This window comes from Drosophila virilis, chromosome X (genome assembly GCF_030788295.1).
Source record: "Drosophila virilis strain 15010-1051.87 chromosome X, Dvir_AGI_RSII-ME, whole genome shotgun sequence".
Lineage (NCBI taxonomy): Eukaryota > Metazoa > Arthropoda > Insecta > Diptera > Drosophilidae > Drosophila > Drosophila virilis.
Window position 1 is genome coordinate 17,760,831 of NC_091543.1, and position 25,263 is coordinate 17,786,093.

The following is a 25,263-nucleotide window of genomic DNA, read 5'->3' on the forward strand; positions in this document are numbered from 1 at the left end:
TTTTTATGATGTTAGGGCCATGAAATTGCTCTATTTAATCATTGACCGTGACTGGAATTATTAATATGCGTTCGCAATGTGCTTCTCACTGAATAATTCATTATGTGCCCTACAAGGGTATGTGCAAATACACACACGCACACACACACACACACACACATATATATATATATATATATCCGGTCTGTGTAATTGCCATAAATTGCGGCGCTTAAATCGAAATTGCGAACGCTTTCCAGGCCTATTGGGCTGGTCTGGGCTGGGCTGGGCAGCACCGCTAATGGCTGTGGTCATGGCTCAGTGGATCCTACAATCCGACAGCAGGCAACGAGCCAGACATTTATCGGGGGCAATGCCAGACGGCAGACAACAGGCACCAGCTGCTCCAGTTTGACCAAAATCTAGTTGCCAGTTTATTGGAAAGGTAAAAGTTCGCTTCAGTTTAGATAAGCGGGCTATAAGTTGGCCAAATTACTTGGCTTCATTTTAATTGGAAATGTTATCAATGCGATTATTAATAATTCCAGTGATAGTCATATAAATCGTTGCCAGCGATTGCCGCTCATAAAAGTATCGACCGATATGATATGAATAAAACTTTCGATTGCCAAATGTGCATAAATCAAGTGCAAATGTGTTTATCTATAATATTAAATTGTAGCTAGACATGTCCACAGCATATTCACATAGAACTTAAAGCTCATGTCAAATTTACCAGCCTCTTTATATATCAAATCATTGTCATGCCAATTTGCTATAGTTAAATTTCTGTAGTTCCAGTATAAAAAAGACAGTAGTTTATATAAAATATATGAAAGGCAAATATCAAAGTACCAGCAAACAGTTTTCTTATCCTCCTGGCAAAGTTCATGTTAGTTGACAAGCAACTGGATAGAGCTTAAGACATGGCTACAAGGTACAGTTGCTTAAAAGTATGCTAAAACTCACATGCTTGTCGGATTTGCGATTACTTTGAAAGAATTTCGGAAGATCCGGCACTAGAATATCCGCCTTAGATTATTGCCTGCATATGCAAATACAACCAGGCATTATTTACAGTCTAGGATATGCATGGCAATTGAAGCCGCTTGACTAAGATAGCACTAAATCAATAAACTCACCTGGGACTTGAACCCGGATCCACCATTCATCATTTGAAATGTTTACAAACTTACGCGCAAATTATTATTTAATAACACATTTAAAATTCGTACGCCGTCGGACTTATACTATATATGGAATACATATACATATAGCTATGCATGTAAAGTCATGAATTTATTATAGGCCATCTGATACGAATAGTTATTTTGTTATTTAGTTTTTAGTCTAGTATTTTACACATATTACATGTGTTTATACATATGAAAAACAATCAGCGTTCAAGGTCCGCTTTTCGATCTATTAATATTTTAGTGATTTAGTCATACTTGCAGTACTTATCACACATGACTACACATTTATTTATACAATACACTACAAAGTGCGTACTATATTCACTCCACAGATGTATATGATAAATGTGTGTCAACTATTTCGTTCATTTAACAACTGCATTTTCAGTATAGCCTTACGTGTACCTAATGCTAACTATTTAAAGTATGCCTTCTCCCTATACGTAGTATGTTATCAACCTAAACAATATCATCGCCTATGCTTGGCATGTGAGAATGCATGTGACTTCTTATGCATATGTTGCACAATTCCCCTGCATTCCACAAGCCGCTTTGGACGATTATGTTTGCAAGTGCGTTTTGCTTTTTTTATATACCCTGTAGCCGTATAATGTGCATAAAGGGCGTATAATGGAGTTGTGAAAAAGCATGAATCAAGAAACATTGAGAATACGGCCCAAATAGGTCACTTATCAGTAATTTACCGAATATAGCCTTTCTCTGTGATTTTCATAGCCTCTGTTTCCTCCCACTACTGACTACCACTTTTCATACTCATACTCATACTCATACTCATAGTCATACTCATACTCATACTCATACTCATACTCATACTCATACTCATACTCATACTCATACTCATACTCATACTCATACTCATACTGTGTGCAGGGTATTTCATTGCCAGCATTCCAACTTGTTTTGCTGTACGCGACAGCTGCAACCTTAAGCTGTCCAAACGGCTGTTGCGAGCCGGGTCCGGGTCGAGGTGTTCCTGTCAACGAATGCAAAGCTGCATAGCTGCATATACAAAGCTTTCCAGCGTTGAACTGGGACTGAGACTGTGACAGACAGGGGCAAGAGCCAGCCAGACACGACAGCCACATGCGAATGGTAGAGATTTAAGGATTAAACCTTACTGTGGCCGGCAGAGAGTCGAAATGCTTTGTTGACCAACTAAAGGCCTTGGTATACATGTCATGAATTACATCGTTAAGCAATTAGAGGTAGAAATTAATGCAATTACTTCAGTTGAACGCTTTCGATCAAATATCTATCCGACTGCCTGAACATTGCAATTACCGTTAACCAATTGGACTAATGAAAGAAATATTCTGATTAATGTTTCGTTCCGAGAATTGTCCATCGGCATGTTGATTACCACATTAAAATGATGGGCTCTGAAATTGCGGCTAGCTATTATAAAAAATGTTATAAATTGTTTCCGCTTCTGTGATTTACAAAATTTAAATGTCAATTTAACTTCTCAAAGTTGGAAGTTGATTTGCTGTTTTTCCCATTAATGCGAATTGGGTCAAGGTCAAATTGATTATGCTTCTTCCTTTTTAAAGAGCTTTAATTTGAACGATTTCATGAATAAACTAAACTCTTACCTTACAGATGCCTGGACTTGTGGTCTTCAGACGCCGCTGGTCTGTTGGCTCGGATGATCTGGTAGTACCAGGTGCATTTCTCTTGGCGATACACTTTATAAGGTAAGTCCGGAATAGTTCGAATACGGCTGCTCTGCTGTGTGGCTAATTAGACAAATGTGCGATGTTTATCTTTCAGTTTTGTACTTGTGGCCGTCTCGTTAGTTTTATTTGAATATAACACAAGTGTTTTAAGTGTTAAACTATTGTTCTATCATCTAATAAGCTACTTGTTAATACTATTTTGTGAGTATGACACTGCCAATGACTGGCATCCCGAATCAGTTAGCTAATCTGTGGAATTTACACACTTTGCAGTTTCAATATGCGTAGAAATAGGCATTTGTGTGATCTCGATGCGCGGCAGCATTTTGGACTCCGAGGCGCGTACATCGATCAATATCTGGATATATCTCAAGAGCTGTAAGTAACGAAAATCAACTATTCCCGCATCTAGAATCTATATTAATCAATTGCCAATCTGTTGCGCTCAGTGGTGATATTATTTGATATTTCGTGGCTGATATTGGGCTCAATTTGGCTGTCCAATTACTACATGGAAGCGCCCATCGATGAGGCCAAGAAGATCTTTATTGGTGAGTTCAAGGCCAAAACCGGTTGCGAATTTTAACGCGTCAAGCAACAAGAAACTTTATTGATTGAATGAATGTCTTACATAATGCCCTAATACTCTGACAGCCATCATCATATGCAACTGGACGCTGGTCTTTATCACGCTAATAACCATCTGGTGCACGTTCGATGCAGCCGGTCGCTCCTGGGTCAAGATGAAGAAGTATCAGCGCTCCATGCGTGAGACTGAATCGCGCTTCAACTACAAGCGCAGCAACAGCATGAATCGCAACTGGCGGCAACGGTAAGCCGATATATAATTTGTCAGATCTATATATCTAGTTTTAAATCAATATATGTATATTCATATAATTCGTGCTCCTTTAGCAAGGTGATGCGCGCCTATCAGGACAGTTGGGATCATCGATGCCGTCTGCTATTCTGCTGCATGGGCTCGTCGGAGCGAAATCGCAATTCGTTTACGGATATTGCGAGACTGTTGAGCGATTTTTTCCGCGAACTGGATGTGGTGCCATCGGATGTGGTCGCCGGTTTGGTCCTGTTGCGCAAATTCCAACGCCTCGAGCGTGAGGCCATTGTCAGGCAGCGCAAAAATGGGACATATGAGTTCCTCAGCGGTGTGCCAATCACGGAGCACACACAGTTCCTAGCACTCAACGATGCCAAAAATTATGACTTCTTTCAGACCGTCATACACTATATGTACTTTGCCCAGGGCGCCTACGGCTGGCCCATGTACGTCATCATCAATCGAAGCAAAATGTGGCATCTGGTGCCCGAGCTCAAGTGAGTATTCATTAAATCCAATTGCCATAGGCAAACGCCAATTGTTTCCATCGTTCATTTCGTTCGAGCACCAGCTGAACAATAATGTTTGTCAGTTTGACAACAGCATGAGTTGTTTTCAATAAAACAGTTAAAGACATTTCCAGGGGCCATATATTGTCACTTTATCTTTAACTTTGAAAAAGGACAACACTTTTTTCGATTTTCGATTTTCTATGCGAATGAATTGAATAGCCTCAAAATGTACCTGGGAATATCGCTGCGTACTTTTTTTTTTTTTCTTTTTAATAACTCTATTTGCTTCGGTATTTGCCTCTTGTACGAATGAGTTTTTGCTCTCCCTCTCTCACTTGCTTTCTTTCTCTAATCACTATATTCAAGCCTCTCTTTTTTTTCCTCTTTCTCCTCTTCTTTTTGCCTAACTTCCACTCTATTCGCTCTCTCTCTCTCTCTGTCTGCCTTTCTCATTTACAATCACTCTCTTTCGCTGGCACAATCTCACTTGCTTTTCCGCTAACTCTATACTTTCGCCTTTCTATGTGATTCTCATTTTGGGTATACTTTAAAGGAACATATATTACTAAAATCAATTTAGCTAAGAGTACAGTATATAAATTAAAGACCTCAAGGCAGTGCGACATTCATGTGGCGTTTGTTTGTATCATTTACAGATGTTTCGGCTGCTGTTGCGGCAGCGGAGACGACAGTCAGGTAATCCAGGACAATTGCTGCTACTGCAATTATGCGGCTCTGAAGAAGACACTGCAGCTGGGCGACATCGATATTGTGTATGCCACATACCATGTGGATGTGGGCGAGACGCCCTTCTTTGTGGCCGTCGATTATACGCAGAAGAAGATCGTGATCAGCATACGCGGCACGCTGAGCATGAAGGACATACTGACCGACCTGAATGCGGAGGGCGAGGTGCTGCCGCTGCAGCCGCCGCGCGACGATTGGCTTGGCCACAAGGGCATGGTCCAGGCGGCCATCTACATACGCAACAAGCTGCAGCAGGAGAATCTCATTGAGCGCGCACTGCAGCGCAACGCGGAACGCTCGACCCACACCTTTGACCTGGTGCTGGTGGGTCACTCCCTCGGCGCCGGCACGGCGGCCATATTGGCCATACTGCTCAAGCCGGAGCATCCGACACTGCAGTGCTTCAGCTATTCGCCGCCTGGCGGACTGCTCAGCATGCCCGCTGTCGAGTACTCCAAGTCCTTTATAACGTCCGTGGTGCTTGGCAAGGATGTGGTGCCGCGCATCGGGCTCAATCAAATGGAGGCGCTGCGTGCCGATCTCATCAATGCTATACAGCGCAGCGTGGATCCCAAGGTAGGACTCCTCGGCCCAAGCCCCAATAGAGTGTATACATATATCTGTTCCGATCGACTAGATATCTATTCTCGATATGGCCATAAGTGACTTGGCCCTAAATTAAAGGAATACTATATAATATATGGCAACAATCGATCGGAAATAAAGCTTCCATATCTATAGGATTATTAAATCTTGCTATTTTATTATTTTGTTTAAAAAGTGGAAGACCATTTCGTGCTCGGTCATCTGCTGTGGCTGCGGTCCCGAGCCGACCTCTGTGGTGAACATGTCCGGCCAGGACACGCACATCAATCAGTACCAGGAGGTGAGTCCGATCCGATTATGATTAACTAGCTCAACTCATTCCCTGTCCAATCTCCAGGAGCGCGGCACGGCACGTTCGACCAGCGCCCATCCCACGGACAGCTCCATAGCTTTAACACTGCACCAGCCCTTATATCCGCCCGGCCGCATCATACACATTGTGCGGCATCATCCCAAGCCAGATGAGTGAGTAAACTTCTCTATCCTAAACGGGAATTATATTTTATCTCAAAATCTCTAATTGCAATTTCCAATTTGAATTTGAATCCGAATCCGAATCTGAATTAGACTTTGGTTTTATTATTTTTTCACAACTGACGCGAGATCCGCTTCACGATCGTCTGCTAATTGACAACTGTGTGCGTATGTGTGTGTGTGTGTGTGTCTGTGTGACTGTCTGTTTGTGTGTGTGTGTGTGTGTGTAGGTGTGAATTATCAGCTAACTGTTAGCTCGAGAAATTGAAGTCTGAGTCATGATTGAAATGACGTCAGATTTGTCCGGTTTCTGACTCAATAGGCGAAGACGCATAGCTTCGCACAGTGGAACCGAAACGTTTTTTTTAGTCCAAATTCCAATTTTAGAAGCATATTATGATGATTATTTGGAAACTCTAGACAATGTCCTATCAATGGGAAAGAATAACCCTTTAAGCTTAAGAAGCAAAAAATTGAGTTAGTATTTGGAAATTCTAGAAAGTGAAAAAGAACTTCTTGATACCGCATAGAGAACACATCTTTTAGTTCTGATTCTTCAAATTCATACAGTTTTTAGTAAAATAAAACGATGTATAGTAAAAGTGCGTAGAAACTATTTGGGCCTTTTTAAATGTTTGTCTATTAGAAAAATTGAATTCCGCTAAAATGGACATAAATACCAAGTTTTGAGCTTGGAAAAGTGTAGCAGAAAAACAGTTTAATCAGCCACATAATATATAATTATTTGATAGAAATTGCATTTGATTTGAAAGTTTTCGTTGTTGTATATGCTTATATATATTATTTCTTTTAGATTTTTGGTCATGTGTTTGTCTTATGTTTGCCCACTGTGCGCTAACCGTGTCAAGCGGAGCGATTCGCGTTTCGTTTTGTTTTGTCACCCAGTTCCCAATATACGCAAATCAATTGAAATACTCGTATGTCAATATAATTATTTAAAATTATTTTCAGGCAAAAATACGACAGTGGTTGGAGGTAGGCCCGCTGCACAGATGAAAAACAATAATTTCAAGAAAAGAAACTAAAGAAAAAGAAAAGCAAAGAAAAGAAAAGAAAAACGAAGCGAAATCAACGAAACCAACGCGCTCTTGTCTTGTCTCTTCCTCTCTTTCTCTCACACTTGCTCTCAATCTCTCTCTCGCTCTCTCTCTCTCTCTCTCTCTCTATCTCTCTCTCTCTATCTATCTTTCTCACACTCTGTTTTGTATATTAGCTTTAGATAGTATGAACATGATTTCTCAATTTCTTATTGTTTGCCAACTGCATGAGGCGGCGACGCATGTTACTCGTTGAGGCCCCTTCGCCCCTCTATCCCTTATTCTTAACCAATCCCCAACCCCCTCCTTAGACCCAACGAACGCGCTCTCGTTACTTTACCAGCGAGTAGAAATTTTTTTTCGTTAAAACGATTTTGTTTAAGAATTTTTGCAGCTGCATGTTGAGCCTTAAAAAATATCCTACTATTATCCAAAAAACTCCTCCTACTTCTTTCTCTACCTAACTCTGTCCCCTCTCTCTCTCTCTCTCGCTCTCTCGCTCTCTTTCTGTTTCTCTTTTGGTCTCTGTTTCGAATTAGCCCTAGTCAATTGTTGAACTGTAGTTTGCATTATAATTTCAATCAGTGCATAGACTTCTTTATATACAATATACCTCGAGTTCCGCTATAACCGATTTATACGTATTATTCGTTTCTAGTCCTTTCCTTTTCAAATATCTTTATGCATTAGTTGTATGCGTAACAAATTGAACACCTAATTAAGCATTAACTGACATTTGTACTGATTTCTTTAGCGATAAATTGCCCTTACTTGTATTACAGAAATGTGCTTAAGAATCGTGAGCCGGTCTATCAGGCGATATGGGCCGATTCAACCGATTTCGATGAGGTGCTCATATCACCTGTCATGCTGCAGGATCATATGCCCGATAAGGTTCTCGCCGCGCTCAAGAAGGTAATTTCGGATGTTGATGACGAACGTACATCGGTGAATAGTTGTTCCACAGCCAGTTGAGCGAACAATCTAATAAGAACATTATCAATAATATTAATAATATCAATAATAATAATAATAATAATGATAATAATGATAAGAGTAACAATAGACACGTTAATAATGATGATGATTGATGATTGATAAGAATGGTGGATGTATTGATGCTCGTACAACTTCTCGTCGTCTTGTTCTAGAACCCTAGTTTTAGCATATTTATATAGAGCACAATGATTTAGTTAGCCTACGGCATACCCATATAAAATACAATATTACTAAGTCTAATGTTAAGGCGCCGAGCGTTAGTATAAACTTGACCACAACACAGTCCACAAAAAACATGTCCACGCCCACGCCCCACTATCGCAAAAAAAAAAAAAAAACAAAAGCAAATACAAAAACCTCTCGTCGCCACATGCTTGAAACACTCGCTGTTTGTGTCCATCAATGCTGAAGCGAATTTTGAACTCATTAATTTAGTAAGCGCTTATGATTTTGACAATGTTTTAAATTAATTTAATGTATTCAATATTGTTGCCAAATAGCATTCGTCCAAGACATGCCCAAGACCAATATAATTTAGTGACCATTTCTACACAGACATGTACATACATATATAAATATATTTTTATATATGCATATTCTCACACCGATCTAGCCATTAGTTAGTCACACAACAACTTATTTAATTGCCTATTTATTTATCGCTTAAGTACTCGTAATTTATTTACTTGTCTACCCGTATATTAAGTTACAAACTGTATTTGCATTTCTGTTTATTGCCTCATTTTTTTATGTTTGTTTTTTTTTTTTTTTCAATATATATTTATATACACATACAAAATTATGTATACACAAAGTTTTTGTAATCGTAATTTTCATTGAATTATGATGATTGCGTCGGGTAACGAGCGGCTAAAACGGTTCATTCCAATTGCAACGAGTAACGAGTAGCTGGGTACGAACAACTCGTTGGAAACATATTCAGCGTTTAACTGCTAGATCTTGATGTGAAATGCTTTGTGCTTTATTGTATTGATGTAGCGAATTCGTATTGCTATAATCAACCAAATAAACATATGTTATAGCAAGCGAATCGCTGAAAGTGAATCGAAAAACAGCGAGTCGTCAGTTTTGAGGCTTACTCGTTGCGCCAAGCTATTGTTCATATCGTTCTGATCTCTGTCAACAGCAACAGACAATTTTGTTTAATTTATTTTAGTTATAAGTACTTATTCGTTGGTTTTCTTTTGCGACTTTTATTTGGTAAGTTTTATTTGGAACACACGATATACATACATACATATGCAACACTCCAATCTTGTGGCTCCCCAACTTCTCGCATATACAAACACGCATACACACATACATATACATAGAAACGTATACAGTTATAGAACTCAAAATGCTGCATGGGCATGTTTGTTTGTTGTAAAGCTTTCGTAGCGCTAATGTGTGCCAAATATGCGACAGTTAATTAGTCGATTTTCTTTTGCTAGTTATGCAATAATATCACCCCGGCCAAAAAGAAACTTTGAACTTGAATTGCCTGGGAGTTTGCCAGAGTATTATGCAGCGTAGGAAAGTTGGCCAGAGACCCTTGCCGGGCGGACCTGAGTGTGAGGCTCTTTGAGCTCTAGCTGAAAAATCCTGTCTTGACATACACACATACATACATACATACATAGTACATACTGAAATGCTGAAGCTGTTAACAATGTATTTAATTATATTTTTTGTTTACTTGTTTGTTTGTTGTTTTGCGTCAACTATGCCACATATGCCATATGTATGTGCGTGTGCTATATAATGCGGGTCAATCCGATAACGATTAACGATTAACGATTAACGATAAATGCCAACCGACATTCGATTCAAATATTCAAATGACCAATGATGATGTGTACAGGTCGTGTCATGTAGAGATCGTACCGTAAAGGCATGTACTACTCGTAAATGTAAAGATAACACGACAATAACAACAACAACAACAACTACAACAACAACCACCAATACAACAACAACTTCGACAACACAAAATACCGATACCAGGTACAGCTGCCTACTACTTTAAAGACTATGTACTTAAGCAACTTTCCATTTTGCTCTCGTTAAAAAAAAAAAAACAAAAAAAAACAAATTTAAATTCAATACAAGTCTCTATCTCTAATTCTCTCTCTGTCTCTTTATAAATATATTTATATATGTATGTATATATATATATATATATGTATATACATATCTTTCTCCTACGCTCAACCTAACCTATAGTTTTGTACAATTTTTGTTTCATTGCCTCTCCAAAACTGTCTAAATGTAATTGTACTCGATACTTGTATGTACAACTTCGAAAATGTGTTATGCATATTGCCACCAGAGTCACCACCCCCTTCCCCATCCATTTACACAAATTCTGATATTCTTTACCGTTAAACGGGCATACACACATACCTATAATGCATTGTAGTTTTTTCATGTAAGCAAACCAAGATAGCACCAAAAGAATTTCTAAACGGTTTCAGGCACCCAAAGCTTCCCCTCCCTCTACAGACAATGTTTAAATGCAACTTCGCCATCAGCTTTGACATAGTCTCCCGCTCGCTCGCTCGCTCTCTCACTCGCTCACTCACGCACTCGTTTTCGCTCTCGCTCTCGCTCTCTCTCTCTCTCTCTCTCTCGCTCGCTCATTTGCTTCACAACAACATTTCCTATTGTACATACAAACATACATATGTAGCTGTTAATTATCGTCTGTGTATGTAACTGTGATAGTGTATGTAGATATGTAGTACTCTACCTGCATATACATACATACATACATACATACATACAAATTGATAAACACGCCTTGAAATGAATTAACGATTTGTAACATTTGCCTTCTCGTTGTCATTGCTCTCGTTACCATTCGCTGGCAGGTTGTAACGACGAGTGGGCCACGAAAGCCCCAGCGCCAGACCTCGAACGCATTCTCCAGCACATCCTTGGAGCAGGAGCAGGAGCAGGAGCAGCTGGAGCTGGCGCCAACGAATGCCGAACAGATGCAGCATTGCAAGCGCGCAACGAACAGTTCCTATACAAACTTGAGCAACTGCATCATGCTGACGCCAACGGCACAGCATAAGCTCTGCCTGGAAACGTCCTTCACCAATCTGCAGCACCAGCTGGAGCTGCGGGCAACGGTGCAGCCGGGCGGCAGCAAGGCCTCATCCATAGCTGGCAGCATCTTTGGCCGCAGCCAACTTAGCTCCACAACAACTCCGTACGACATATCAAGCGTCCTGGACGACAGCATCACAACGGTGACAATGCGCAGGAGCCCCTGCTCCATGCTCAGCGAGACGACAACAGTCCTGATGAATGCCGAACCTGGCGAGGCGCCACGCCTGCGTGCGGTCGCATTCAACATGGCAGCAACGACGCCGCCGCCATCGCCTCTGCCACTGCCTCTGCCTCTGCCGCTGGCGCGTCAGCATTCGGAGAAGAAGCCGCGTTCGCTGCCCTTGACGCAAGCGTTGCGTCGCGCCTCGGTGGCGGGTCAGGGTGTGGACCTGCTGCACGACGACTGGTACGGTCTGGCGCCGTTGGCCAGCCCGGAGACACTGTCGGAAATCTCGAGCGTATCGTCGCGGAGCAGCGTGCCCGTCAGCCTGGCCAACAGCATTGAGCGATATCTGCAACACATGGGCGTCGGTGTGGGTGCGGGTGCGGTTGCGGGCGCGGTGCCCAAGGTGCCGCTGGAGGATATATTCGAGTCACAGTTGCACACGCCGAAGGTGATGCGACGTGCGCCCAAGTTCAGCGAGAACCTGTCCGGCTGTGCCGAAGACAACCGCAATCTGGACCAGTATAAGCGTTTGGGACGCGTGTTTATCACATTTCCGCGCATCTTTCCCGAGCCAGCTGCCGGCCACCAGCTGCAGTACAAGCACAGCCAGGGCCTGGACTCCAACTCCAGCGATGACAGCTTCGAGTCGGCGCACAGCCTGCACCGACTGCAGCTGCCAGCGACTGTGGCCTGCGGTGCCAGCTCCAAGTCAGCCGATCAACTGGATGAGACACGCTCGCCGCCGGCCAAGAAGCTGACGTTCAGCGACAGCAACATCCTGGCCGAGGAGCACTGCCTGCGCCAGTGCCCGCACTGTCCGTGCCGGCGCGATGGACGCGATTGTTGCACGCGCTCCGAGCACGATCATCAGCAGTGCGCCTCAATGGAGGCGACGGCGATGGCGACGGCAACTGCCACCGTCGGCTCGACGGATACGAACAGCAGCTTCTACAGCGCCAACTCGCAATCATCGCTGGAACAGTTTGCGACGCCGAACCGACAGCTCCAATTGAAGATCAATGGCGGGCATGCGCACAACGAGATACTCATACGTCCAGGTGTCCTTGAGTCACATTTTCCCGTTTACGGCGGCGGCGGCCAGCCGGAAACGCCGGCCATTGTGGCGCCGGCATCGCCCTCGCCCATAAGCAACGGCGGCACCAAGCGGCCAGATGTGGTCGGTGGGCGTGTGCGCAAACGCCTATCCTCCGAGGAGTTTGTATTCGCGCGCAGCGAAGATCTTCCCATTTTAGTACAAATCGGTGATAGAAGCGGCCACGGCTCGCCGTCGACACGCAAACAGCGGCGGGGCTGCTGCGTGTATCCCGTTGGCAATAATATACGGATTGCCGGTGCCGATGTGGATGCAGCTGCAGCTGCTGCCGTCGCCTCCCCCACGTCCATTAGCAAATACTCCCGCACTCGCGTCGCTGCGGCAGCAAAGAAAGCTGCTATAAATAACGAAAGTAATGTTTAATAAGTGCATATATAAGTAAGTACCTAAGCAAACGCAAACGCAAATGCAACCGCAACCGAACATTTATTCTAGTTTTTGCGTTATGCACCGAAAAAAAAAGTAAAAAATAAATAGAGATCGAATAGCAACAAAGCAACAAAAGCTAAAAACAATTAACTTAAACAAGAACAAATACATTTAGCGGTTAACATTGAACAAATACAAAATAGTACATATATTTTTTGTGCAGTTAGCTGACCAACTGAGTAGCAGCCCCAAAGCGAACAAGTTTTAATAAAATGTTTTAAATAAAAAAACGTTACAAAAATCCAACAAACACTTGCAAATTAATCGGCTCTTGGTAGCAGGGTAATCGATAGTATCGATATAAAAAATACTGTATCTACAAATTAAGAACATACCGATAACTAAGCACTTCTGTTTACAGTTTGAATTGAATACATCAGCTGATGTTTGCTATTTACAATAAAGTAAAATGAATATTAATAATATTAATAATGGTTTTAAGGCATTTGTCCAAATTCGATAAGTCTACAGAAACATATGTGCGCATCGCTAGACAATAACAAAAACAGCTGAGCGTGCAGCTGGCTATCCAAAGGTCAGTTGTGTTTCGTTTTGTTTACATCACCCTTCTTTGCTCAATAGAGTTTTAAACAATATATTTAATGATTCTCACCGAAATATGCTTTCTGACAAGGACACGGCAGCTGCACCAGCTAGTGTGCAAACATGTTAGAAGCAATAGCCACAATGCGACAGCAGCCAGTACAAAAGTTCTATCAGCGGCCGATTTTCCCTTGCTATTGGCAAAGGAGCAGCGCGAGCGCTGCATGGAAAAGCTCCGCAAGTTGCCGGCCTTCCCGCGTCCCAAGTCACTTACTCCTAACAGGCACGAAAAGAACTCGGCCTCCGTACTGATAGCATTGTGTCTGGAGCGCGATACGTAAGTATATGTCAGTCAGACTTAAATGGTGAAAATCCTAAGACTTTCGTCTTGCAGCAATGAGATTTCGCTGCTATACACCCGCCGCTCCCGGCATCTGCGTAGGCACAGCTTACAGATATCGTTTCCAGGTGGCAAACGAGACGAAAGTGATACCAGCTTTGTGGATTGCGCGCTGCGAGAAACAGAGGAAGAAATTGGTTTGCCGCGAGGGCGCATTCAAATTTGGGGCGAGGCCAATCCGATCGATCTGCCACGCACCGCCACCATTGTCCCAGTTGTGGGTGTAGTGCCCGACTTCCATGTCTCCCAGCTTAAACTGAACTGGGACGAAGTGGAAGAGGCTTTCAGTATACCGCTTAACTCGCTGCTGTCGCCGTCCGCCGCCCGTCATACCCAATTTCGTACTGGCTACAGCGGACCAGTCTTTGTTGTGGATCAACATCGAATCTGGGGGATTACCGGCTATTTAACATATATGTTCCTGCGCTGCCTGCTGCCCAGTTCCATGCTGCCCAATACGCTGAAAACGAATATTAAGTTTATACGACCATATAAAGTGCCACCAAAGCTGCCACATCATCATGTGGAAGCAAAGGTCGAGTAGTTGTTGAATCTTGTCAGAAATGCTCGTAACTGCAACGAGTTTCAGGTCAAAGCTCATCTTATTTTGTTTTACTGTGTAATATTTTTACTAAATAACGATGTACATAAACTGAATGTTAATTAAATAAAAGCATGTTGGATACATTTTGAACTTGACCTGTTGGTCAAAACCTCTTTTAGTTATGTTGTTCGTTTCGAAAATATTGTATTTGTATACTCATTTAAAATGTATGTAACTGGCAGTATGAAAGGCATATGCATATATATAAAATTGCTTGACATGACTGATTGACCGACCGATTGACTGATGCATCTTCACTCCCTCTCTTTCTGTTTCACACACTCTTACGGTCATTGTACCATCTCTCTCTCTCTCGCACTTTTATGCAATTCTCTCAGGCAAGCATCTTGATTGCGATGGTATTTAAAGAGCAATAAATAGCTCCGCTCATTTAATGTATTTGTTTTTATTTTTTTAGTTTGGTATTTTAATTTACAATTGCGTTCAGATTGTATATATATATATATATATGTATATATATATATATATATGTCTAACAAAATTTGTATAATTTCAAGTGTTTCTACAAGTACGCACAAATATTTTTCGCTATTACAGTGTTAACATTTATATATATGCAATAAATATTTGAGTATATTATATGTACATATTGTGTCAACGTCAGAACCCTAAGGCTAATGGAAAACTACTCTTGAGAGCTTGCAGAAGGCTTAGCCACATCATTTAAAATTGGGTTAGAAGGAACGCCACATTCGTGGACTTGTGTTGTAACGGTTATATAACAAGAACCACATAGTCTTACTGGATTAAAAAGCTTTTCATACGGTAAAGGTGCCCAAAACTCCGAGCAGTCAGCACAGAAAATTTCTCCACATGATCTGCAATACAGAAATTTAAAGGAATATATATTAATTGGAATTGATTAAACAATAAACACAATTGATAAAACACAGTTAAAAAAAAAAAAAAAAAAACAATCATAAGACCATAAATTGAACACAACCATATTTAGAGCTTATTACAATATGTTAATCAGAATTTGTTTACAAAATGAGAAAGATATTTATCACAGCCAATCTGACAATAGTTCATTATATTCAATTAACTTCAGTTGTCCTTAAAATCTGGCATCAGATTATTTAACTAGTAGTTAACGTTAATTATATACTTAGAAACGCTTGCTTATGATAAGACATCATTTTATAGGATTCAAACATGTTAAAATATTTCATTATGATTTAGCCAAGAACTTGTGCCAGATTGATTGTCGCTAAATGACTGTTGGCCTTAGTTAACTAAGGTATGTTATAGACACAACAAATACAGGTAAAACTAAATAAAAAGAATATGTTGAAATGCGCACCGACAATGATGTTTTCTTCGTCCAAGCCAGAATTCAATTTGACAATTAGAGCAACGCGAAACGGCATGATCTGGTACCCAGAGAATACTTGAAGCCTTTTTCTCTTGAATTGAGGATGTGGCATATGACGATGGACCACTACGTTCTTCTACGGCTTCCCAAGAACACGTCGATGCATTTTCAACAATATCAGATCCGTTTTCCTGAAGAAATGTAAATAATTAGACCAACTATCGCTGGATGAAGGCGCATGCCCTGGTTAAATATATATATTTAACCTATATTCAAGAATATTATATTCGAAATTATCCAGCCAGTTATGTCAGGATTTTGAAAATTGGTTGGTTAGCACCCGAAACAGTGAACAGGTAGGTGGTTAAATATGGCTGGATATATTCATCTCATCTTATGTGTTTTTCTTTTTCGTTTTTCTGTTTATACTATATGTATTTCTAAATTTGCATACATACTAAATAATAACTTTGTATGTATGAAAATTTTGTTGGTAAATGCGTATGTTTGTGCAATTAAAATGTTGAAAAATTATAGACATAATTACATGCTCCACATTTGTTGATGCGACGCTGTTGCAGCTTGGACAACCTTTTTGTAACAACGCCAAACGCATGCCGTGGATTTCGCGCAAGAGGACTTCCTCACGTAGCTTAATGCGAAGATAGTTCATTATTATTAAAAATCGATTTATGTGCAAATAATGCAATTAAATAACCTTGTGTTCTTGAACAATTTGATGTAGTCGAATATTTTGTTCACTTAAGCCATGTGCCAAGCCATCGGGACAGGATATTGTGAATTGTGTTCGCTCCTGTGATCCCTGAGGAGTCGGAGGCAATGATATAAGTCCACTTGCCGGAAAATTAAGTCCACTACAAAAGCAAGAATTTGCATTATATAGCTAAAGTTTAGTTAGTCTGGAATACCTGGAATTTTCTGTATATTTTGAATGTGATTGATCTCGATTAAGGTTCGACCAGAGCGTGTTTCTTCGCATCGCATTACCAGCCATGGGCTCATCAAAGTTCGCAAACGTGCTATGCGTTTGAGAGTTACATCTTTGATGTTCAGGTGATAAGGGTAGGGAATCGCCATTGTTGCTGCCTTCGGCTAACGAAGCGCTTCCATTGAAAAGTTCCTCCTTAGTTGCATTTAAATTTGTTTCGTTGCAGCTATCGTCGTTGGTTGTATTCTCTTGAGGCATATGAAGATTCAAGGGATGATCAAAAGCATCGCTTTTATCCATATTTGAAGTGGCGTTTTGTTGAAAATATCGCAGATTGTTGGGCTTTATATGAACTCGGGGCAAATTGTTATAACTTTGACTAATTTTATTGGTATGGGCAACAGAGGTTGCTTCGGTCTTTTTTTCTTGAGGTATGACATCGGCATCTTGTTCTGAAGGCACGTCGCTGTCTTTAACTGCATCATCTTTTAACATCCCGTTTGTCTCTTGTTGTGTAGATTCTATAGGAATTAAGGTATCCGTACTAGTATCAATTTGGCCTTGGCCCTGACGCAGAGTCCGGCTATTATCACTAAAGCTTTCACAAATGGATGGAGCATGATCTAAATATGAAGAATTCAAGTTTACAATGAGATTCATCTAACTTATCTAAGTGATTAACTAACCATTTGGCGAATCACAAGGGGTATGTATTGCAAAATCAATGGGTTCGGAATCCATACGCTGAATGGTGATCTTGCCATTTATGGATGGGGAACCCGCATTTAATATATCACATTGAACTGAAGAAGTACTTTGTTCATTCTTTAATTCAGTTAACAAACTTGTTGACCCATTTTGTGCATGCTCCTCCTGTTTTGGACTGTCGCACTTATCCTCTGAGTCGGACTCATGTTTGATATCATGTTTTGTATCAATTATACATTCCTTTTCCTCCAACCGAATGTCAAACATGGAGTTGCTGTTCACATTCAAATTTAAACCTTCCGTTACGCTATAATTATATTGATTTATTAATAGTTCAAATACAGCTGGATGGATAAGATTGTCGTAACTTACATTGAATCCACTGTCAAATTGGGATCACTCGATCTTCTCGACATTGTGCTCTGAGACAGCTCGTTTGTTGCTATATTTTCGGTCGATCGGGTTTTCGCTGACGAGCCTAAATTGGATATTATAAAGCAATGAAAAAATATGAATTTCGTTTTCGTCGCTTACCGTTAACGCTGTGAACACTTTGTCGTTCATTGCTCTGTAAAGGAAGATCGGTACCATTTTTGTTTCCTAAGCTACCAAGATACACATCGGACCAAAAATCTAAAAATCGCACACTGTGCGCGGGCCAAAGTACCTGGAATTGGTTGAAAAACGAACAAATACACATATTGCTATCACATCATATAATGATTGTACGCATTTGTTAATACCTTTTCAGTCTCGTGCTTATAGAGTGGATTTCTATACATGGTTTCCGCTAGAAATGGCCATACAGAGAATGTTCGATCAAAAACTGAATTTTCAATTCGTTCTTTTAGCGAATTGCATAGGAACGTGCCAAACAGACATGACAGAGAGTGCTGGGCGAGTTTTATCTAAAAGATTCAAGTGTTTTTTTTTTTCAAACTTCATTTAAAAAACTGCATCAAATCGGATTACCAAGTAGCCTATGCTGAACTCAAAACTGCACGGGTACTGATGGTGTATTTGGTGCACCAGGTCGAGCCATTGCAGAAATACTGGGCAACGTTCATTCACCTCATCCGAATTAGGGCCGTTTCCAGAGCGATCGGCAAACTTGTGGCCGAAATTGAGCCACTCTCGTTCGACTAACACACGAAAGCCCTACAGAATCAAAATTTTATGTACTTTATCTTTCAATTGGATTGGATAACCATACCTCAACGGTTCTGTAAAAGGGATCCAGACATATTTGCGCTGTTGCCACAATTTGTGGTGTACGATCCCAGCCATCGGAGCAATGTACCAGCACCGGACGACCATTTTTCTCAATCGTATGCACGACTGTCATTGAGGCTCCCAATAAGCCCGATAAATGTTGCATCCACATCGTTTTTTCCAATTGTCCAAGCCAACTGATAATTAGAAATTTGATATATACATTATAGGCAGTTCGTGTAGTCCGATTATATCAATTACTTACTTTGGATCGTCGGGCGAAGAGGCACATAGCTGTCGAACAGCATGAAAACTCTTTCGTATTGCGTGGATATTTCCCAAGTTCATAAATTCTATTTCGGCGCATGGATAATATTCTATACACTCACAGCCGCCGCCGCGTGCTCGATTTGTGACCGCTGACGTATAGCTGCGGGCATCCACGATGAGAATTTTCTTAAAATAAAATTGAAATCGGTTGTATATGCGGGCTTCTTTTGGATTTTACGTTAATCAATAGCATGCTTCTTCTTTATAAGTTTAGATTTTAAGCAGAGCTTCAATAAATATATATATATATATATGAATGCTTCGGTTGTCGCTCATCACTTTGAATAATATATGCCCTATAAAATCTATTAGGTTAATTCTTATTCAAAACTTATATCGCTCAAATGTAAAAACAATTAGTTAACAATTCGGCATACCCTGATTTCGTCTAGTGCAAGTTCCTCGTGCGAAGAATCCTCCAGCGATGGAGAGCTCTTTCCTGAGGAGCCTGCCTCGCCATTTGTATCTTTTGCCTGTCGCCTCGCATGCTCACCTCTGTCAAAGGCACAGGCATCTGCTAGCGCTTTCAGCAGCTGCTCATCTTTGTAATTTCTCCAGCCCAGCCAACCGACCTCTGGCTGACTGCAGCGTGCCAGAATGGCACCAGACTTTTGATGGCGCCAAACAACAGCCGGCAGGCGACGCGATCCCCGGAAATTGGCAATGTTGTGAAGCATTTCATCAGTAATGCAGCACGGAACAAGTAATTTTTGTGGATACGAAGGGCACAGTTTAAAGTCAGTGTTTGCCGTTGAGATCCGCCAAGAGCCCTTCAAATCGAAACCAAGACGGATAACTTCATTTTTAAAGTCGCTCTCATAGCGAATCGCTCGCTGCAAGCGATGCAAATGTTCGCTAGCCGTCTGGGCTTGTATTGATATTGAATTCTCAGGTGCTGCTGTCGCCGATTTAAGGCCAATGCCGTTGATTAGTGCAGAGCGCTCTTTGTTGCCAACAATGTCGCAGGTCCATGAGTAGAATGGGAATGCGAAGAGCGTCTCCAGTGTTTCGGGCACACCGATTAGCAACTGAATGCGACGCTGCCATTCCAAGCATTGCTCTGCAGATTGAAACGAACACCTCACAGTGCTGGCATCCTTGCAATTGACTATCAACTGGAAAAGATCACGCACTTGCACCGACTCAATCAGGCCCAGCGGCACATACGTCTCGAATGCAGTCGATTTCTTTGACAGAAATATGCGATAATTGGACAAAGCTAGAATGCCATCGTCGGTTCGTCCCAGGTATTTAGTTGACTCGCCGGCAACTGTGCACGAAAGTGTATTAAATATTTAGATTATTTATTTATTTACTCAGTCATTTGCAAATATTCCAATGGCACTTACGTTCTTGAAAGGGCACAGACAGCTGTGAATCTTCCTTTTCCATTTGTGATTTTGGATAAGATTCCGCGGCTCGTATAAAACAAATCGATGGGGGCGGCGATCCATCTGACATCATGTGTTGCGACTGCAATAAAAGATTCAATTAGTGCATATACACTAACACACGCATACATATACATATATAGACATATAGATTTTACTTATACGGCAAACACATACATATGCATCTACAACGCTTGCGGGTTCGAACACCTGAGATCCTCTCAGGGTTACTATTAATTGTCACAGCACAGCAGTGGAAAAGTATTGTACATATTTTTAAAAATTGTTTATGCGTTAATGGCACCAGTTAAACAGGACGTCGCATACACACAAATGCACATAAGCACATGCATGCATATACGTACACACATACATACATATGCACGTACATATATGTAAGTATGTGTATATCAACACGAGAGCTCAAGGCAGCGCAATTAAATGCAAAATGTTTCAAACATCCAAACACCTTATTAGCAGTTATACTAGATATGAACAAATATATTTTGTGTGTGGTGGTTGCCAGTGTAGATAATAAGTCTATATGTATGTACGTACATACGTACAATATACATACATGCATATGTACATTTCAATACAATTGCGTATGAAAAAGAAGCGTTCTATATTATGCACATACACTTACGTTAATATGGATAAAATTTAATAAAAAAAAAAAAAAACGAAAAACGTATTTTGGTTTTTAGGCCATGTCCTTATTACTGGACGAATGCCAAATGAAATAACGAAATATGTTTTATAAACAAAGTAATTAAACACATTTACATATACACTTGTCTTTATATGCGTACACACATACACATATGATTCTTCAACATTTTTAAAACAAAAACACCAAAACAAACATACAACCATACATACATTACTATGATGAACACCTTTAGATAACAAGTGTAGTTAGTTTACTGCAACTTGCAATGAAATTAAAAAACGCGTTTTGCTGTTTTCTTCGGTATTTAGCACCATAAACTCCATAAACGTCAGCTATTATAAACAAAGATTTGCAGATATTGTTGCTTATACATATGTAGACGCACAATATGCACATACATACAAGTAAGTAATCGTTAATAAACCGACTACTTGTGTCACTTACAAATATCGAATATAATTTATCGCTATCGATTTCTTAACACTTCAAATTGGTCCCTTCGCATATTACGAATTCTTAAAAAAGACCAATTGGTGCTATCACAATTGTGAAGAATTTTATGGTACTAAACTTATCCGCGAATATGAAACAACGCTATTGATAATCGTATTTATCAATCCATTTTTAAATATATTTTTATAACATATTGATTTATTTCATATCTGATCGTTTTTTTTTTCATCTATTTTTGAGGCAGGAGATAAGACCAATAAAAATTAAAAAAATGGATTCGCACTTACATCAAAAATAACGTAACGTGTGCTTGGGGAACGACTTTGGCTTATAATCGTTACCCAAACTGAATACACTGTAATATGGTTACTTGCAGATTCTCAGATTGTTCAACACTGTACGACAATCAACGAAGTTGTTATAATAATTATATATGTAGATACGTCGTGACTGCGTTTTCATTCCATCTAATGTAAAAGTGAATAAAAATTAATTAATTTAGTTTTCAGTAGTTTATAAATATTGGCCAAGCCTGCCGCCCACAGCACCAACATGACTGAATCAACAAAGCCATTGCTGGGCTCGTGCTTAGCCATTGTTGCGGTAAGTCGACGTGTTCTGCCCGCACCCGCTCAATCAGTGCGACTGTGACTCGACCGGCTAAGACGTGGAAATATTGAAGCTTTTGTCAATGGCCATTCGACATGTGACAAGTGCATCAAAATTTTCAATAGCTGAACTTAAGCAGAGTGTAAATAATGTTGTATACCTTATGCTTATTCCAGGTTCTTCATGTCCTTTACCAACCAACAGATGCGTCTGGTGCGCTGCCCATGACCAGTGAAAATATTGATATGACATTAGGTAAGCCATAAAATGAATAAAAACAGTAGCAAACACTATATCAGTTTTTAGAATATAAACATTAAAAAACGCCGCATGGACCACAAATGTACATACATACATATTTACCCAATGTCTCAGCTGGTGCACCTACACACGCATTCATACATACATACATGTAAGCACACGCATTTACACACACACGCACACGAATACGACCAATTGTGTGTGAGTGCGCGTGTGTGTGTGTGTGTGTCGCTTGACGTGTCACAAATTGAAAATCTGAAGCTCGATAAATTTCACAGACTTTGCCAGCGTGGTTTACTGTTTCAGTTTACCTGTCACGCTAACTATACTAAACTCAATACTATAATTAGTCATATTTGATGTCATAATCAGCCGCTGAGCATAATGCCCAAATGCCATGGGAAATATCAATTGAACCTAAACTTACATTCCAATCTTACAAGTGTCACATATATTATCCTTAATGATCCTTAATGATACAATCCTATATACAGATAAATATCTGTATGTACATATATACATATTGAAATACATTTATGTGTATCGATCTGAAAGTGAAGCTTATCCAAGATGTAGAACTCATTATTATCAATTATCATGTTAATCATTAAACCAGAATTGAAAGCTTTAACAGTAGGTACTCACGCTTACAGTTGCTGATAAGACTAATTACTGTTGGACCAGGCCCTTGTCTGCCGTTGTGTGACATCTCATTCTCATTCTCGTACCATTATCTTATCGTAAAGTTGGCAATTATATGGTATGGATCTGTGTGTGCCATTTGATATGCCCAGCTGTGAGAGGCGCTGCAAAAAAAGTTAAAGAAAACACAACGTTGACTTTTTCAAAAACATGTTCCTTCATATCTATCATATATATACGTATAATATCACTTTAATTAGAAATATGATTACCTGCATTTCAATAACGATTGCCTAAAATGTTTTGTATTTTGTTTTTTTTTTTTTTCGTTCTCGCTCTCGTTTTGGTATCTTAAATATTTTCCAGCGTCTAACGAATTGGTTTTCCTTAATTTTTATGCGGAGTGGTGTCGGTTTAGTAATATTTTAGCGCCTATTTTCAATGAAGCGGCGGATAAGGTAAGCCAATAACTTAACTAAGTATGTATATTCAAATACTGTCCTAAAAAGCATGCACCTGCAAACATATCGAAGATTCATGTAGCCAAACGGAAGAGTTATAGAAAACCAAATTGAGAATTTGATATCGCGATAAGTGTGCCTCTGCATGTGGTTAATATTTCAGTTTTATAAAAATACAAAATTCTAGTTTACACCTGTTCGTTATTTCTTGACATAAACAAAAGAACAAAACAAATGGAAAAAAACCCACAAAAAATAAAATGGAGCACGGCACACTTTTGTCTCGACATGGCAGATGGTTTATTTATGTATTTAAATATTGCCTTTTCTTTTTTTTTTTGTTTAACTAAGTTTCGTGTGGTTTCAATTTTATATTCGCCTGAGCGAACCGAATTTGATACTGCTCTTGTGAGTTTATTTGTTTATTAATTTTGCAATCTGAAATTATAGATCAAAGCGGAATTCCCCGAAGCTGGGAAAGTTGTGCTAGGAAAAGTGGATTGCGATCGTGAAACGGCGATTGCGTCCCGATTCCACATCAGTAAATATCCCACATTAAAGATTGTCCGCAATGGACAGCTGAGCAAGCGTGAGTACCGAGGTCAGCGCTCGGCAGAGGCATTCTTGGAGTTTGTCAAGAAGCAATTGGAGGATCCTATTAAAGAGTTTAAATCTTTGAAAGATTTGGAGGTTCTTGATTCCAAGAAACGTAGCATTATAGGCTATTTCGATCGCCGAGATCAGCCCGAATACGACATATTCCGCAAGGTTGCAACCAACCTCAAGGAAGATTGTCAATTCCATGTTGGATTTGGCGATGCCTCTCAGGCAATGCATCCACCAGGTCAGTGGTCACTATAAATATATCTATTTACTGGTTATTTCAAATCGTAGGGCACATACTATATTTTCAGGCACACCCATTATTGTGTTCAGGCCGGATGTTGCCCTATCTCACGACAACGATGAGACCTATACCGGCAGCTTAAGCAATTTCGATGAACTCAAGGTTTGGATCCAGGAGAAATGTGTACCGCTTGTCAGAGAGATAACATTCGAGAGCGCCGAGGAGCTAACGGAAGAAGGGCTGCCGTTCCTGATTCTATTCTATCGTCCCGATGATCTGAATTCCATTAAAGATTACAAAGCAATCATTGAACAGCAATTATTGGATGAAAAGCGTATGTTTGCAGCATTACCCCTGTATATGTATATGTGTATATCTATAAATTGAATTGTTTATTATACTATTGCAGAGAATGTTAACTTCCTTACTGCGGATGGTAAAAGGTTTGCGCATCCACTGCATCACTTGGGAAAATCTGAGGAGGATCTACCCGTTATTGCTATTGACTCGTTCAAGCACATGTATCTCTTCCCGCATTTCAATGATATGTATACGCCTGGCAAGCTAAAGCAATTCCTGCAAGATCTTTACAGTGGGAAACTTCATAGGTATGATTTAATGCAACTAGTATTTTTCAGAAACTAATCAAACATCTTGTTACAGGGAGTTTCATTATGGGCCGGATCCCTCAAGTAATGAAGCGCAGTCTGAAAATGCGATTAGCGGTAAGGGTACATCGCCGCCTGAGTCTAAATTTAAGGAGCTGGGCCCTTCAAAACATCGCTACACCTTGCTGGAAAAAGATGAACTGTAATATTACAAATGTATATTCATTTAAATATAATTATTAAAATTTTATAAAATCCCAGTCAATTGTTAATCGTCTGTTTTATGACGCAACTCTCCACGTAA

General features: G+C 40.3%; 4 protein-coding genes across 13 annotated transcripts in view; 3 read left to right on the forward strand and 1 right to left on the reverse strand.

Annotated features, from left to right (window-relative positions):
• The window catches only part of inaE (inactivation no afterpotential E), a 31,216-nt gene extending 17,511 nt beyond the window's left edge, over positions 1-13,705 (forward strand). For 4 of the 8 annotated variants that reach the window (XM_015168306.3, XM_070208551.1, XM_015168310.3 and 1 more), the window contains 13 exons: positions 2,796-2,890; positions 2,967-3,073; positions 3,146-3,250; positions 3,322-3,423; positions 3,527-3,704; positions 3,788-4,207; positions 4,879-5,545; positions 5,751-5,855; positions 5,913-6,040; positions 7,022-7,045; positions 7,890-8,022; positions 10,980-13,467; positions 13,567-13,705. In XM_015168306.3, coding sequence (XP_015023792.1) covers positions 2,796-2,890; positions 2,967-3,073; positions 3,146-3,250; positions 3,322-3,423; positions 3,527-3,704; positions 3,788-4,207; positions 4,879-5,545; positions 5,751-5,855; positions 5,913-6,040; positions 7,022-7,045; positions 7,890-8,022; positions 10,980-12,866 — 3,951 coding nt within the window. In that variant the 3' untranslated portion in view covers positions 12,867-13,467; positions 13,567-13,705. Of the gene's footprint in view, positions 1-2,795; positions 2,891-2,966; positions 3,074-3,145; positions 3,251-3,321; positions 3,424-3,526; positions 3,705-3,787; positions 4,208-4,878; positions 5,546-5,750; positions 5,856-5,912; positions 6,041-7,021; positions 7,046-7,889; positions 8,450-9,970; positions 10,114-10,979; positions 13,468-13,566 lie in introns of those variants that run through there. The other 4 variants (XM_032439896.2, XM_032439894.2, XM_032439897.2 and 1 more) reach the window with 4 other exon arrangements.
• Positions 13,474-14,569, forward strand: LOC6636664 (mitochondrial coenzyme A diphosphatase NUDT8). Its single transcript, XM_002060106.4, has 2 exons — positions 13,474-13,812; positions 13,870-14,569. The coding sequence occupies exons 1-2, from the start codon at positions 13,535-13,537 to the stop codon at positions 14,417-14,419; spliced, it is 828 nt and encodes a 275-aa protein (XP_002060142.1). The 5' UTR covers positions 13,474-13,534; the 3' UTR covers positions 14,420-14,569.
• A 292-nt stretch (positions 14,570-14,861) lies between these two features.
• LOC6636665 (phosphatidylinositol-3,5-bisphosphate 3-phosphatase MTMR4) lies at positions 14,862-21,473 on the reverse strand. 3 transcript variants are annotated; one of them, XM_015168294.3, is made up of 15 exons: positions 21,288-21,473; positions 20,364-20,487; positions 19,392-20,284; positions 18,950-19,140; positions 18,686-18,881; positions 18,445-18,630; positions 18,216-18,380; positions 18,007-18,139; positions 17,845-17,950; positions 17,451-17,779; positions 16,745-17,387; positions 16,534-16,690; positions 16,363-16,467; positions 15,804-16,006; positions 14,862-15,318 (listed from the first exon to the last, which is right to left on the reverse strand). In XM_015168294.3, exons 2-15 carry the CDS (start codon positions 20,476-20,478, stop codon positions 15,126-15,128), a joined length of 3,615 nt encoding a protein of 1,204 aa, XP_015023780.1. In that variant the 5' UTR covers positions 20,479-20,487; positions 21,288-21,473; the 3' UTR covers positions 14,862-15,125. The 3 variants fall into 3 exon arrangements, with proteins under 3 accessions (XP_015023780.1, XP_002060143.2, XP_015023779.1); XM_002060107.4 differs by lacking the exon at positions 21,288-21,473 and adding an exon at positions 20,583-20,601; XM_015168293.3 differs by lacking the exon at positions 15,804-16,006 and having other exon boundaries at positions 15,146-15,318.
• Positions 21,474-21,938: 465 nt separating this feature from the next.
• Positions 21,939-25,219, forward strand: ERp44 (Endoplasmic reticulum protein 44). The gene is made up of 7 exons (XM_002060108.4): positions 21,939-22,134; positions 22,317-22,395; positions 23,410-23,501; positions 23,955-24,348; positions 24,419-24,685; positions 24,761-24,959; positions 25,015-25,219. The coding sequence occupies exons 1-7, from the start codon at positions 22,084-22,086 to the stop codon at positions 25,163-25,165; spliced, it is 1,233 nt and encodes a 410-aa protein (XP_002060144.1). The 5' UTR covers positions 21,939-22,083; the 3' UTR covers positions 25,166-25,219.
• The last annotated feature ends 44 nt before the right edge of the window (positions 25,220-25,263 follow it).

Bases quoted from the DNA above. Each gene is read 5' to 3' on its own strand.
- LOC6636665 (XM_015168294.3), bottom strand. From the start codon at position 20,478: ATGATGTCAGATGGATCGCCGCCCCCATCGATTTGTTTTATACGAGCC. The intron at 18,140-18,215 runs GTATTAACAAAT...AACCAATTCCAG, and splicing joins ATAAGCACGAGACTGAAAAG to GTACTTTGGCCCGCGCACAG. The intron at 16,007-16,362 runs GTAATTATGTCT...ACATTTCTTCAG, and splicing joins CATCAACAAATGTGGAGCAT to GAAAACGGATCTGATATTGT.
- ERp44 (XM_002060108.4), top strand. From the start codon at position 22,084: ATGACTGAATCAACAAAGCCATTGCTGGGCTCGTGCTTAGCCATTGTT. The intron at 22,135-22,316 runs GTAAGTCGACGT...TGCTTATTCCAG, and splicing joins CGTGCTTAGCCATTGTTGCG to GTTCTTCATGTCCTTTACCA. The intron at 24,686-24,760 runs GTATGTTTGCAG...ATACTATTGCAG, and splicing joins GCAATTATTGGATGAAAAGC to AGAATGTTAACTTCCTTACT.
- LOC6636664 (XM_002060106.4), top strand. From the start codon at position 13,535: ATGATTCTCACCGAAATATGCTTTCTGACAAGGACACGGCAGCTGCAC. The intron at 13,813-13,869 runs GTAAGTATATGT...TTCGTCTTGCAG, and splicing joins TTGTGTCTGGAGCGCGATAC to CAATGAGATTTCGCTGCTAT.